This window comes from Melanotaenia boesemani, chromosome 3 (genome assembly GCF_017639745.1).
Source record: "Melanotaenia boesemani isolate fMelBoe1 chromosome 3, fMelBoe1.pri, whole genome shotgun sequence".
NCBI lineage: Eukaryota > Metazoa > Chordata > Actinopteri > Atheriniformes > Melanotaeniidae > Melanotaenia > Melanotaenia boesemani.
The window spans coordinates 4,326,008-4,341,094 of record NC_055684.1 but is presented as its reverse complement, the minus strand read 5'-3'; the positions used below and the strand labels follow the sequence as shown (position 1 = coordinate 4,341,094).

The following is a 15,087-nucleotide window of genomic DNA, read 5'->3' as shown; positions in this document are numbered from 1 at the left end:
AATTACCTCTATGGTTTTTCCAAAAGTCAAATATAATTTGTGTTTTTAGTGGAATCTGGAAAGTCAGGAATAAGGATGGGAATCGAAACCCAGTTCCACACAGGAACGGGTTCTAAATTTTCCAGACTCGTGCGCCTTATCAATGCTCTCTATCGGCGTAGACAGGTGTTGTCCAGCTCTCTGACTGCAAACAGACAGACATGTTGTTGGAAGAGGCGATCCAGAGCATGCCTGCATTTCATTGACAAACATGACAATGGCACAAGCTCTAATGTCTGCACTGGAAAGACCAATAATAGTAACAGATGATAGGACAGACCTATATCTATCTATCTATATCTATATATATATAAAATCACTGCTCTGCTCCATGTTTCTTAGTGAGTGGAGTGCAACGTGCTTTCTGTGTGTGCATCAGGCCATGTGCAAAAGAGAGCAGAGAAGATATTTAGTTTTAATCTATGAAGTCTAGAAGTGGCTGCAGCAAAGCTGGGAAAAATGTACGTGAGGCAAAGCCGTGCGGCAGGTATGATCTGCTCTGGCTGGGACTTCTAAATAATTGTTTAAGCCTCATAGTAAATAGTGTAGATTGGCATTACAGTATAAATACTATTGTCTTAAATGATCCTCTGCAGAAACCTCTTTGAGTTGTGTTTCAGTGCATTTCTTGGTGATTAGTGAGAAGTCAGGGACCAGCAAACCTTTATGATTTTATTTGCCACGCTGTTGAATATGCAAACTTTACAACTGTCAAAATGACCATTTTGGCCGTTTTTGTGTTAAATGGATCTATTGTGTACAAAATAAATATTTATTTCACAGATACATTCAACACTACATGCGTAAAGTAAAAGTGACCATTTCTGTGAGAAGGCCTTGGTTGAGTGTCATTTGCAGGTCATTTAGTGAAAATCCTACAAAATTCTAGTCACAGTACAGCCATCAGTGTTGAATTGTATTCCTGGTTTTACATCATTTCCCAGAAAGGATTGACAATGTTCCGCTAGAGCTTTATTAGCACATGTCCTTAAATTAGGTGAACTCTATAACTAGCAGTGAGAAAATTCAGTTAATAGCTAATAATACTTAATAACTAATAAAAGTTTAAAAAGAAAACCTGGAGTGATGAGGTGACTCAGTTCAGGTGGTCGGGATGTACACCTAAAATAACTTCTAGATCTTGAAAGGTTACTGTGTCTGAGTAATGTTCCCTCCCAGGGACCAGTTATCAAGTGTTTTGTTAAAATATTGTTGAAACTGTCTTTATTTTTTGTAGATTATTCCTAATGATCTCTAAAAGGATACTTCATTAAATGTAAACATCTTAATAAAGTATTTGTACTTATTTGTCCTAAAAAACAAAGGGTGAAATTAGGACTTATCATTATTCATAAGTTGGTATGCTGCTACTGGTCCAGCCCACTTGACATCAGATTGTGTTGTATGTGGTCCCTGAACTAAAATCTAAATTGACACCCTGGTTTAAATGGTTTATCTACTTGGTTGAAAAATCATTCTACAGGGGGTCCCATGTTGAAAAAAGATTAAGAACTACTTATCTAGAATCAAGGCACAAATGTCTGGCTGTACTTGTTGGTTACTTCAAACGATAATTCGATTTTTCTCTAGCTGACAAAGGTATTGCAAAGAAGTTACTATTGGTCACTTCATATTGGAACAGATTTAACAACTGTGACAATATAGATTTTAAAACAGTTATAGGAATAAATAAGCAACTGAAAATGTTCACACTGAGTTAACATGACTGATACACTTTTCTTACAACCCTTTAAACCGACTGTAACGAAATTGGACACAAAGTTTACAAACTTGACTTTTGGAAAGATCGCAAACCTCTTCTGCAACAGAACTGTTTACTGTCACAAACTCTTAGAAGCAATTTTAGTATAGTAAGAATTCCTGTGGGTAATTTCTGTTCTCTCTCCCCTTCCATCTGCACACTGCTGTGCCTCTGAACAGCATGATTTACAAGCTGCTGCTGCAAGTGAGTCCACACAAACCACACCAGCCATGAAACGCTCCAGCAACCAAATTTGAAGCGGCGCCTCGATTAGTGAAGCAGTTCACTGCACAATCAGATGTTATGAGATGGGATAGGTAACTGGCTTTCAGCACAGAGAAGAAAACGTGCTTGAGTCAAATCTGCTGTCTGCAGTATCTGAATGCCTCTGCAGGGGAGGGCTCAGTTTCTTCATTTACCATATGGAGGGGCTTTCATTAGGAACACTGACGGCAATTAGAACAAAATGAGACACCAGGGTGTGTATTAGTCCTGTTTCCAATCCGCCCTGTGTGAATGCTGCCTTCTGTCTTTCAGAACTGGTTGGATCCCTCCAAAGAGATCAAGAAGCAGATGCGCAGTGAGTGTCTTTTCCAAATGGCTGCAGTAGATGAATTTACAGCTCCAAGTTTTGTGTTAACTAGTTAAATTTTTTTATTATTATTATTGTCATACAGTGTTTTAAACTCTAGTTCATGTTTGAATGTCTCCTCAGACTCGCCGTGGCAATTTGCCTTCGCTGTCAAGTTCTATCCTCCCGATCCCTCCCAGCTCACAGAGGATATTACCAGGTAGCACAAACACACACCTCTGCAATATTAGCAGTTGTACCTTCTATAGTTGTGCTGTCACATGAACTTTGGAATTAATCAGAGAAATTGCTGACACATGTCAGCTCTGCAGATGAGTCCCCCCTTTTTTAAATTTCTCAGTGATGTGTTTACATAGAGGTATTGTAACAATTCCCTTAGCATATTTGCCCCGGTGTCAAAGCAGGCCAAATCTTTCTCTCCTTTTCCAGGATTATCCCTGGAATGCAGCTAACTGCCATGGATTAACCATGCTGAATACTTGTTGGAGCTTGCATGGCTCAACGTTGTTTGACTTTCAACACTCCCTCCTTTTTCCCTTTTCGTTTCATCTGACAGATACTACCTGTGTCTGCAGCTGAGAGATGATATGCTGTCAGGTCGGCTGCCTTGCTCATTTGTCACTCACGCCCTCCTGGGCTCCTACACCATTCAGGCCGAACTGGGAGACTATGACCAGGAAGAGCATGGCTCTGATTACGTCAGCGATTTCCGCTTTGCTCCCAATCAGACTCGTGAATTGGAGGAGAGGGTGATGGAGCTCCATCGAAACTACAAGTACTGAACTCACAGTTGTTTTAATAAGACTTTCATACACAAATTTCTAGGGATGGATCTGCTAATGGATTTTCTCTTTGTTCGTAAACACAAACATCCATCATGCAAACAGCAGCTACTTTATGGTTAGATGGCTGGCTCGGATTTACTGGACAAATTCAGAAATTAATATATTAGGCATATTCCATAAGATTAGTCTATATGCAATGAGCAGGAATCTAGGTTTGCCGTTAAAGAAGACTTATTGATGTTGGTACATTAACAGATGTTATTCTGCACATAGGGGGATGACTCCAGCAGAGGCGGAAATAAACTTTTTGGAGAATGCAAAGAAACTGTCCATGTATGGGGTTGACCTCCACCATGCTAAGGTTGGATGTTACCAAAACTAATTAAATTTTCATAAGACTGTTTCAAGCATGCATACAGCATTGTGCATGAGTAAATTCTTCCTGTGTCTTCTGCAGGATTCTGAAGGGATTGAAATAATGCTTGGCGTCTGCGCCAACGGTCTGCTGATTTATCGTGACAGACTGAGGATCAACCGCTTTGCTTGGCCAAAGATACTGAAAATTTCATATAAAAGGAGCAACTTCTACATCAAAATAAGACCTGGCGAGGTATGCAATGTTGTCAAAGGCGTTTTATTTTTTATTTTTTTTATTTTAATTTTTTTAATATAAATTGTAGACAAAAAAATGTAGCTGGTGTGTGACACTTGAAAAATGCTACCTGGACCTATACAGCTTTAATTTGATATATTTGTATTTTCAAATTAACATAGAGCAATAGCTCCATGAATGGTTCTGGATGTTGGAAAACGTCGTCTTTTACTTGATGGGGATTTAATGATAACATTAGCTTGTTTCATGTCTGTACAGTAGATGAAGCTACAACTAGCTGCAAGCTAGCTTAGCTTAAAAAAATTTAAATAAAACTGAGAAAAAGTGGTTTTATCTTGATCTTATGGTTGTTTTGCTAGATCAAAAATACTTCAATAAAACCACAGCTTGTAGCGATGTAGTTAATAAGTAAGATTAGGCTAGCTGTTACTGTTTTAAAGCTTTACTAAGCTAACGTTTCAATGGCTACTTCCACATATTAGCTTATAAACATGAAATAAACACTGATGCTCTATTTTAAAAAAAGGTTAAAATTGAATGTTGACAAAATCTTTTCTTATTATCTTATTAGGACTAGTTTATGATTTCCTTGGTTTAATGTCCAGTTGAGTACTTCTGGATTCCACAGTTACCAAGTTGAAGGTGAATCAAAGGGGGAAAAAATGGCAAAACCCTCCCTTCATGTACAAAGACATTTATGTCCTTGTTTGAAATAGCTTTTTGGCTGTTTCTACATGTCAAATAAACATTTTCCTAGATATATTATCATAGATTTTCTTAGAAATGTGACAGTAATTATTGTAGAAAGGCTCTCTCCATTTTCTCTGAGCGGATGTCCACCACAGCTGTTGTTGTTTTTCTCTGTTAAGTTTGTTTCCATTTGGGAAACTGATTTTTTCTACAGAATTACTACCAGCCATACTCCCACCCGCTGGCAACACATGCAACCTAATTTATACACCAAAACCCTGAGACAATTTTCTCTTTTGCTGTTGTTCATAATATGTCTTCAGAAATGCTTGAGTAGTGAATGGAGACCCAGCGTACCGAACTGGATCTTTAACCATAATGTCCAAATCAGTCTGCTGTGTAGACGAAAACACCACAAATTTACTTTTTTTCTGTTACTAATGCAGACAGCAGAGTTGAATGTGTGGTCAGTCATCTTGAAAATGACCCCACAAACTTGCAGCCTAACACATTAAGGCTTGCTCCCGTGCATGGTCAGGGGTTTATATTTTGGCCCTCCTTGTTGTGCTGTGGTGCACTGTAGCTTATCCTCCATACTGAGCCTCAGTATATCAGGCTGTCTGGGTGAGACCAAGTCAAGTGACAGAGCTGCACAGTGAGCCTGTGATCGAGCCAAATAAAGAACCCCTTCAATTGAGCTGCTGCAGCTGCAGTCACAGCTACAAAAGAGGAATAAAGAACATAAATATGGAGCCATGGAGTATTTTTTCAGCCCATGGCTTCCAGTGTAATAAAAGTGGATTGGTCCTAGCTGTCACCTGCACCTTTCTGTACAGTTGGCAGGGCTATTTTTTACCTTTGCTCAGGCAGAGGTTATGTTTTTAGTGGCATACGTCTGTCTGTCTGTTAGCAACGTAACTCAAAAAGTGAAGGGTAGATTTTAATTTCAGGATGTTTCCAAAATGAAATGAGGAACAAACGATTAGATTTTGGGGGTGATCTGGATCACTGTCTGGATCCAGGAATTTTTTGTGAACACTAGAACCGCAAACATTCCAATATCCCTAGAACCGGCAGAGATTTTGACACTCTGCCAGCGCAGCATTAAAAACATGATAAAGATGCCGTTGACAGAGGCAACATTTTTTCCTTTGAATCTTTTTTATCATTTAGAAGTAAACACAGCTTAAATAAATAAATAATTAATAAGCATGTGGGATTAGTTGGGGCTTGTATTTCACTTGTCAACTAACATATAAAAAAATTAAACAAGCTATCTCGATATAAACGATATTTCCTGATTTTTCATTGCGTGTGACAAAATCTCGGTATATTTGAAAATTGCGAAATATTGCCCAGCCCTATCATCATCACCCACTGCAGCTGATGAAGGTCCTGCTGTGGAGGATCTGTTTCTATGTGCCTCCTCTCTGTTTACCCTCCTTGGGACATGTAACTACACCCACTGGCCCACAGCCAAACGGGGTTTAAAGTAGCTGGTTGGTCCAGCTTGGTGTCAGTAAGTAAAACCAATGGGCTACACGTTAACGTGTCTCACGGGCCGCTGGTCAGGGAACAAAGTTCTGTGATGACTGGATGATTGAATTACTCAAAGACAGGGACCTCTAGGAGAGGGGGTGGTGTTTAAACATTTCAGTGGGCTGGGCCGCCAATCTACTGACTTTTATGGACCAGTCAGACCAATAAATAAGTTGTGTGGGCCAAAAAACACATCAGCCACGTCACGTATGCCAGATGGCCAGTCCGTGCCTGGCTGCACTGAATGCAGAGCGGTACCAGAATGACCCGGCGTACGTTCTTTAGTGAACTGTCGACATGTGATACAAAAAATTAATATCAGCTGACATCCAGCACTCTGTTTCATTACTTTAGCATTTTATGATGCTTTTTTTTCCCCCCTCAAATAATTGATAAAAAATATAAAATTTAAAAAATTATTTAATTTGTTATGTTAGTTGATAAGTGAAGGTTCTTAGACATTTTCTATTTGAAATACAAGCCTAAAGTAATCCCACATGCCAATGAATTTATTCATTAAAGTTTTGTCTACTTACAAATTATAAAAAAGATCCAAAAGGGGAAGTGACCCCATCTGGTGGTTCTAGGGGGTACCTGAATGTTGGCGGTTCTAGTGTTAAACAGAAATTCCTGGGTCCAGGCAGGGATCCAGATCACCCTCAAAATGTAATAACTTGTTCTTTATTCCATTTTTGAGATTTCCTGAAAATTTCAGTTCATCCATTTTTTTGTTATGTTGCTAACAGACAGATGCTAAACACATAACCTTCGCTTTGGGGGAGGTGAAAAGCCACATATAATGCTAAAGTAATGAAACAGTGCTGGATGTCAGCTGATATTAATTCATTGTATCGCTCAATGAAAAGCGCATGCCAGGTCATTCTGGGATCTATACAGCTATCATAGACGACCCACACATTCAATGCAGCGATGTCCAAAACATTATTAAACACCACAACAGGCCGTCTTCTAGATGCAGCTCGAGATGATGAATCTACTCCTAACTTCTTCCTGTTGTTGTAAGAGGAGCGGATCATTTCTCCCCCTTCTGAGTCTTCCTCATTCATTTGTTGGAGCATAGCCAAAGCTTATTCTGCATTCATTCTTCTGCTTCTGTTCATTTTATAAGCCTTTTGTTATGCTGTGTTGGGTTGTCTGTCTGTCTGTTAGCAACATAACTCAAGAAGTTCTGGATGGATTTTGATAAAATTTTCAGGAATAAAGGAATAAAGAACAAGTGATTAAATTTTGGGGGTGATCCGGATCCAGTCTGGATCCAGGTGTTTTTTTTAAGGATTTTAACTCATCAGATAATGCCTAGAATCACTGTAAAAAATTACAAGATGACATGGTAGATATTATAATCCAACATTGTTTGACCCAGATCATGTTGATATTCTGGATCCGGTAAGCCAGATGGTTAGAAATATGAGGGGTACTGGGTGGGCTGTTGGGCTTGTTGGGGTTTTTCTCAGTGAGCCTATGGCTTGGCAGAGGTCTGCACTCTGAGTGCTTTTAGTTTATAAATGTATGTGCTTACATAAAGCAATATATAAGTAAGCAATAAGTAAACTCATTTGGTATTGATTGTTTTTCCTTTTTCATGTAGGTATAAGGTAACAGTTTATGGATTCTTTTTAGTTGGCTGCACGGTGGTGTAGTGGTTAGCCTCGCTGGTTCGAGTCTCAGCTGGGGGGAGGTTCGAACTGGGGGGAGGTGGTCTTTCTCTGCGGAGTTTGCATGTTCTCCCCGTGTGTGTGAGCTCTCTCCGAGTACTCCAGCTTCCTCCCACCGTCCAAAGACATGATGTTAAGTTAATTGGTCACTCTAAATTCTCCCTAGGAGTGAGCATGAGTGGTTGTTGGTCTCTGTGTTGGCCCTGTGATGGACTGGTGACCTGTCCAGGTGCTTCTCACCTGCTAAATGCTGGGATAGGCTCCAGCTTCCCTGCGACCCTTAAAGGACGACGTGGTAGAGAGCTGAGCTTCAGTGAGCTTCAGTGAATAAATACAACTGATGCTGATCCTGCATCCAGCCCTCACGTTCTCTTCATGTGTTTATGTTCCTTCTTCCATTTCAGTACGAACAGTTTGAAAGTACGATTGGGTTCAAGCTTCCCAACCACAGGGCTGCCAAGAGGCTGTGGAAGGTCTGCATTGAGCATCACACTTTCTTCCGGTAAGAATCAACCTCTCTTGGTTAGGAGCTCTCTGATTCAGTGCTTACCAAAGCAAAACAAACAGCTTCATGTAAGTAGCTTCGTTAGATGCACCAACACTCATGACAGCAGCGGCTGGTGAAATCTTGGTGAATACTGAGTTACAGAGAAGTGCAGAAGGTAAAAACAGATTAAAAAAGGCTTCTAAATTCAGTGTCAGAAAAATCTGGACAGTACTTTATTTAATATAATTTAATTAATTTTTATATTCTCATATTGTTATTCTTCCTATTTGCTTTTATTTATGCATTCATTCTTATTTAGCTGATTTTGAAAACATAAGATATAGATGATGAAGTAATTTAGAGGCATATCGTCATATCATTATCCAAGCTGTTAAGAGAAGACGCTACAAGAACAAATGGAGAGGGTTCCCAGCAGTACACAAACCATTAGCAAACCGTCCATCTATCCATTTTCTATACTCGCTTCCAATCCAATGCACAAATCCAACTGCATTCTTCAATTACTTGATTTCAACTTGACTGAGTTGAATTAAAAACTGTATAATCCAAAAACTCCACAAAGATGACTAGAAGACAGGCCTGGTAAAGTGCTGCAGAGCAGGAAAAACACTGTGTGGTGATGTGGCTGAGCTGGCAGTCAACACCAGTAAATCATTCTTTTCTACTGTAAATAAACATTAAGTTAGTTTTTTTTTCTTTTAGGCTGCATGGTGGTGTGTAGTTAGCACCGCAGCCTCCCATCAAGAAGGTCACTGGTTCGAGCCTTGGCTCGGTGTATGTATGGGTTCTCACTAGATACTCCAGCTTCCTCCCACCGTCCACAGACATGCATGTTAGGTTAATTCACTGGTTCCCAAACTTTTTCTGTAGTGCCCTCTTTTCATCAAGTTTCCTCTGTGATGGTCTGACCTGTCCTGGGAGTGCCCTGCCTCTTGCCTGCTAATTGCCGGGATAGGCTCCTGAGTTGGACTAAGTGGTCCAGAAAATGGATGGAAAAAAATTAGATCTTTTTTACATTTATTTGCAAGAGAACTTGTTTAGATGTAAAGATTGTTTAATCTCTCAACTTGGATTTAAAAATGTTCAGTTTGTGTAACAGGTAGAATAATTCTAGTTGAGATGTATTCATGAAACTGTTTACATTTGTTCAAATTAGTTGGTATTTCTTAGCATGCTGAAAACTCTGTAAAGGTGTCTTCAAGTTGCCTGTTTCCACTAAAGAAGCCATACAGACCCCAAGGAATGCATTAAAAGAAAGAAAAGAAAGAACACTTTGCACGTATCATTAATTCACACAAACATCAAAGGGCCAACATTTATTCCAGGACTCTGCACTGGAAATGGAAAGTTTAGCTTTAAACTTAATAACACAATAAAAATGTAATTCTTTCCCGGCTCTGCTTGAGTGCAGTGAGCATTTGCTAATGACAGATTTTCTTTCTACAGATTGGTGTCTCCAGAGCCTCCTCCTAAGGGCTTCCTGGTGATGGGTTCAAAGTTTCGATACAGTGGAAGGACGCAGGCTCAAACCAGGCAAGCCAGTGCCCTCATAGACCGCCCAGCTCCTCACTTTGAGCGTTCCATCAGCAAGAGGTTTCTGCTGTCCAGGAGCCTGGATGGAGGTGAGAGCCCATATAGAGATGTTTATTATGTCATTTTGAACCGATCACCAGCAACAACTTGGATTTTGATTTTGAAAGGTATAGTTGGGAAATTTGAGAAGGAGGCTGGACTGTTTCTGCTAATCTGTGCAGTCATATGTAGACAGGAGATGCATACAGAGTTCAGCATCACAAGTGAAAGAAGAGGAATGCACAGTTTAATGAAAAAGTATTTATCTTTACCAGCACTTAAAATAATGTAAATACAACATCGAATAAACAACAAAAACATGTTGCTCATTTTTATATATTGAACTAAATCTAAGCTAAAAAAAAGTCAAATGGATGCAGAAGTTTATCCACTGAAATTTCCCTCTGGGATAAAGGACGTATTTCTTATTTCATTTAATTTCTTCCAGCTTCCATAAGAATTAACAGAGTAAGTAGCAGCCAGATGCTGTGGATCAAATGCACTTGATTAACTGATAATCATCAGTGTGAGCATCTGTGTAGAAGCAGAAGTTCAGTCATTTTACTGGTCTGCAGCATTCAGGTGTGAGCTAACATAATGCCAAGGAGGAAAGGATAAAAACATTATTAAAACGTAACCAAAGTTGAACAATTCAAGCTTAATAGAAACAGGTGCAGATTTGGACTTTTTAAATAAAAACCATTAAATGCAGCAGAGAACAGGTGGGTTTTTAATTTGGATTTAAATAAACTGAGTGTTTCTGCTGTTCTGCTGAGGCTTTCCAGACATGTGGAGCATAGAAGCTGAATGCAGCTTCTCCATGTTTGGTTAGTTCATATAAAAAGTGGTCTGTGTTATTCTTAGAGAATGATCCAAAAGATACATCTCAGACTATCCAGGCTTCAGTTAGCATGTTGAATGTTAAAGCTCATGACAGTACATTTAGAAAAAACTGAACAGGGGGGTTGCAGAAGCAAGTCTTTTCTCTCTAAAAACAACATGGTAGCACAGCGTAAGTTTGCATCTGAATAAACCACAAGATTTCTGGAACAATGTCCTTCGACAAACCAAACCAAATAAGAGATGTTTGGTCAGAATGCACAGCACCACGTTTCGAGAAAACCAAGTTAATCACATCACCACAGAGACCTCATACCAACTGTCAAGCACGGTGGTGGAGGACTGATAATATGGGCTTGTTTTGCAGCCACAGGACCTGGACACCTTGCAGTCATTAAGTGGATTGTGAACTCCTCTGAATAGCAAAATATTCTTGAGTTAAATGTGAGACTATCTGTCTGACAACGAAAGTTTGGCTGAAATTGGATCATTCAACAGGAAAATTATCCCCAGCACAGCAGCAGCCCTAGATATTAACATGGCCTAGCAAGAGTCCAGACCCCACCCTGACTGAAATGTTGTGGTGGGACCGTTCAGGAGCTGTGCAGAAACAAATGCTACAAACCTCAATGAACTGAAGCAATGTTGTGAAAAAGAGTGGACCAAAAGGTGCAGTATGCAGCAAAATCCAAGGTCAATGACCGAAAAATGCAATATATAATTAAAAACTGTGCTACTATTGATATTGAAAAACTTTACTAAAATAACTGTTATGTTTTTATTCTCTTAGAATGAGCCATTTTATCTACTTGCCGTGGGCCCACATACATGACAGCTGCCATTTTTGTGCCACCCTTTTAAGTACAGTGTCTCTGAATGGAAAGCATCTGTGTGTGTGTGGTGAGAAACAACAGAGCTTTATAACTGCAGCACCGGCTTTGTCTGATAGGAGCTCGAGCACCGTTTCGGATGAATAATGTCTTAAAAGGACCATAGAAGGAGACAGTGCATATGCACACAATGTTAAAGTAGTCACCTGTAGTGCAGTCATTGCTGCACCTGAGGCCACTGGATCCACTCGAACATGAAGACATGTTTATGCTTGGAAGAATTTTGGCCACTGGTGGCCACCATCTATTCACAGTTGTGCTTGAGATTTCAGGCAATTTCTGTGCCCATCTTTGCCACTTGATGTCAGTAATTCTTACATACTGGACCTTTAAAACTTTGGAAGGACCAGATTAAGTTGTTTCTTCATTCCTCCAGCTTTTTACTGCATATAATAATTCAACTTTTTGACCAACAGAGTTCTCACGGCCGGTATCGTCCATGTGTGAGAACCACGACAGCCTGTCCCACCGCAGCATCAGTGAACAGCGACATCTCCACAGCCCCTCTGTGGATGAGCAGGAGACTGAGCTGGAGCCCAGTCTGGAGGCAGGACGAGGAAGACAAGGACCAGGAAATGGAGCAGGAGGAAAGACGACGATGGCAACGTGATCCCGAGCAGGAAGAAAGAGATCATGGTAGGAAAGATTCCTGTGATGTTCCATGATTAGATCCTACGTTGTGCTAGAAGCAGCTGTATTTTAGTGATCAGAGCTTCAGTTAACTTGAAGACCATTCTGGCTTTGATGTGCAGAGATGGTGAGACTGCAGAGTGAGGATGTAAATAAGTGCAGCGCAAGCTTTGCAGTCCATCTGAGGTTCATTCAGTAGGAGGCCTAACGCTGTAATGACTTTGGTGGATTTAGCATTTTACTAACTCTCTTCTTCCTTCGCTCTTATTCACTCAGGCTTACATGCTTACACTGCACCACTCATAAATCCTGCTGACAGCTTTACACTATTTAACCATTTCTTACTGAGCTAAGAAAAGCAGGACTCAACCCAAGCCTTCAGCTGCTAACTGCTTTCTCTATTCTCTAACTCTTGCTGGCGATAAGGAGGAGGCCGGCTCACCAGTTGACAGTAAACAGGAGGTATTTGGTATCTGTTTGTCAGTTCTATTCTGTCTATATCCATCCATCATGTTTGTTTCTCTGATTATATATGTGGAACTGCCCTTCATCCCTACAGGCCATCTTCCACTAGGTTTTCCTCTGTAACTGTGGCTTATAACACACACCATGCTTTGCTGCATCACATAAGCGTGTGATGCTGGAAAAGATGTGTTTGGACTGTGCTGACACAGTTAAACATCCCAGTAGACTTTTTATCAGACATCAGGAACCATGTTTTAAACTTAGAGAATGACAACTTAGAGAATAAACTCTATTTATTTTCAAATAAATAAAGTCCGGAACAAATGCCAAAATATGTAGATGGGATGAAAAAGTCAAAAGAGGAAGAAGCTGTTTAATTTATTTTCACATTTATTTCTTCATTTGCTTGTATGGACTGTGCAAATATATGAGCCACCACTCTTGTCCTCATATGTTATCAGATAAGTGGGAAATAGTGAATGACTGATTAAAAGATGAAAACATAAATCAAATGTAGTATGTCATTTAAAAAAAGAGTTTGTACAAGCTTTATTTTCATCACAGTCTGAACCCTCTTAGACAAGCTTTGTTGTAAAATCTTTAAATAGTCCTCAAGAATAGTTCTCCAGGCTCCTTGAAGGACTTTCCAAAACTTTTCTTTTGATATTTCTGTTCCGTTCTGTCTCCAGATGATCCAACACTGCTTTAATAATGTTTAGGTGCAGGTTCTGGGGAGGATGACATTAAATACATAAAGACAAAATAGATAAAATACAAGAAATAGACACTGAGTGAAGTTTAGGACAAAGACACAGAAGTTAGAAGACCACAAAAACCTGATAAAACAAGAAAAAAAAGAAGAATTTTATAGTACAAAATAAAAATTTACCGAAGTTCTTACTCTGTGGTAAAGCTAAGGCATGAAAATGTGTCTTCAGACAAGATTTAAAAGCAACAACAGAAGGAGCTTTTCTGACACGTAGTGGAAGTTCGTCCCAAAGTTCCCGGTCCCTTCGAAACTTCCTTTGAGATTTTGGAACAGATGACAGCAACTGATCTGCACACCTTAGAGGGCAGGCATGAATGAAAGACATTAAAAAAAATGAAAAACAGAATCTTAAAATGAATGCAGAAATGAACAGGTAACCAATGAAGGGAGGCTAAAACTGGTGTAATGAGATCCCTGGTAAAAATCTAGCTGCTGCATTTTGGACAAGCTGGACATCACTCTCCTGTTCACCTGCTGCAGACACGTTTTTAGTCCTGACACTTCCTTTCTCCTCCACTCATCCAGTTTCCTTAAATGTTGTAAAGACAGGCTGCAGACCATGCCGAGATATATGATTTCCAAAGAGATAGCTCTTTGGAAATCTCATTACAAGTACAAAGATACTATTTGCTATGCTATCTCCGAAGAAATGGGGACAAATGAGGTGTCTTTGCAGCTGCTGGTAACAAAGAACTTAAAGATACAATTAGAAAGAAATGGTTCTTTGCTAAGTGGTCTGTTATGTGTAGACACAAGATTAATTCTTAGTCTTGAGTTAGGAGCCTTTTTATGGCTGAATTATTCATTAGTGGGCGTTAAGTGCTTTAAGCAACAACCGTAACAAACAGCCTACTTCCTTCTGAAGATGGTCAGGTTCAAAGACTGGACTGGAAATGAGTAAAAAAAAAAGCAGAAAATATCCAAAGTAAAACTTTCACAGATGTTCAAATAGACTCAATAACACTTCAAAAGATCACAAGAAAATCAGGCTGCATGGAACCAAACTGTAAAAGTGGTGGTTCAAAACTTTTACACATCACTGTTTCTAGAGAAATATACGTTAATTAATTTATTCTATGTATATTAACTCATTCTTTTTATTTACTTTATTTCACTTTGGTTAATGTCACTTATTTCTGTCCCTTTATTATTCTCAATTCATTCCTTTGTTTTTTTCCTAGTCCTCTCCGGGTTCATTTCTTTTCCTCTAGTTTTTGCTCTGAGCCAATCAGGTTTGAACATGAGTGTCGTCTTCCTCTATATGAACTTTGCTTGTTTGAGAAACCTGCTTTGTCCGATCATCTTAATGTCTTTATTCATCTACCAAAATAGGGAGGTGGTGATTAGACAAGTGGTAGGATGTTCCATCTAAATAAAACATTTGTTTATTTGAGCTCCAGAATGGATCACACAGTTTCAGCCGTGCAGTACAGCATGTCGTCTGAAATGTTGGAATAAACTTTATACTTTAGGCCTGTAGATGTAATTTGAATGAAGATTTGGGAACTGTTCCCCTTAGATTCGCTTAAAAGCAGATTTTGGTGGATGATATTGTTGTAAAATTAAATAATAGATTAAGAAGTCTCTTCGGAAAGTTCATAAAGGGGAAGCAAATAATTCTGAAGCTCACGTTTGACTGATAGCAGTACGGTGGGGGTGTGAGGGCCGGAAGCAACTGTGACTTTTGAAAGAAAATAGAAATTACAATACTGAACCA

General features: G+C 39.4%; 1 protein-coding gene across 1 annotated transcript in view; it reads left to right on the top strand.

The window, feature by feature from the left end:
* LOC121636383 (band 4.1-like protein 1) overlaps positions 1-15,087 on the top strand; it is a 125,354-nt gene that overhangs the window by 85,446 nt on the left and 24,821 nt on the right. Inside the window, exons 5-14 of the mRNA XM_041979864.1 lie at positions 2,339-2,381; positions 2,517-2,592; positions 2,950-3,168; positions 3,452-3,539; positions 3,636-3,788; positions 8,101-8,198; positions 9,651-9,826; positions 11,923-12,101; positions 12,134-12,142; positions 12,563-12,598. Of these exons, the coding sequence (XP_041835798.1) occupies positions 2,339-2,381; positions 2,517-2,592; positions 2,950-3,168; positions 3,452-3,539; positions 3,636-3,788; positions 8,101-8,198; positions 9,651-9,826; positions 11,923-12,101; positions 12,134-12,142; positions 12,563-12,598 (1,077 nt within the window). The remainder of the gene's footprint in view (positions 1-2,338; positions 2,382-2,516; positions 2,593-2,949; positions 3,169-3,451; positions 3,540-3,635; positions 3,789-8,100; positions 8,199-9,650; positions 9,827-11,922; positions 12,102-12,133; positions 12,143-12,562; positions 12,599-15,087) is intronic.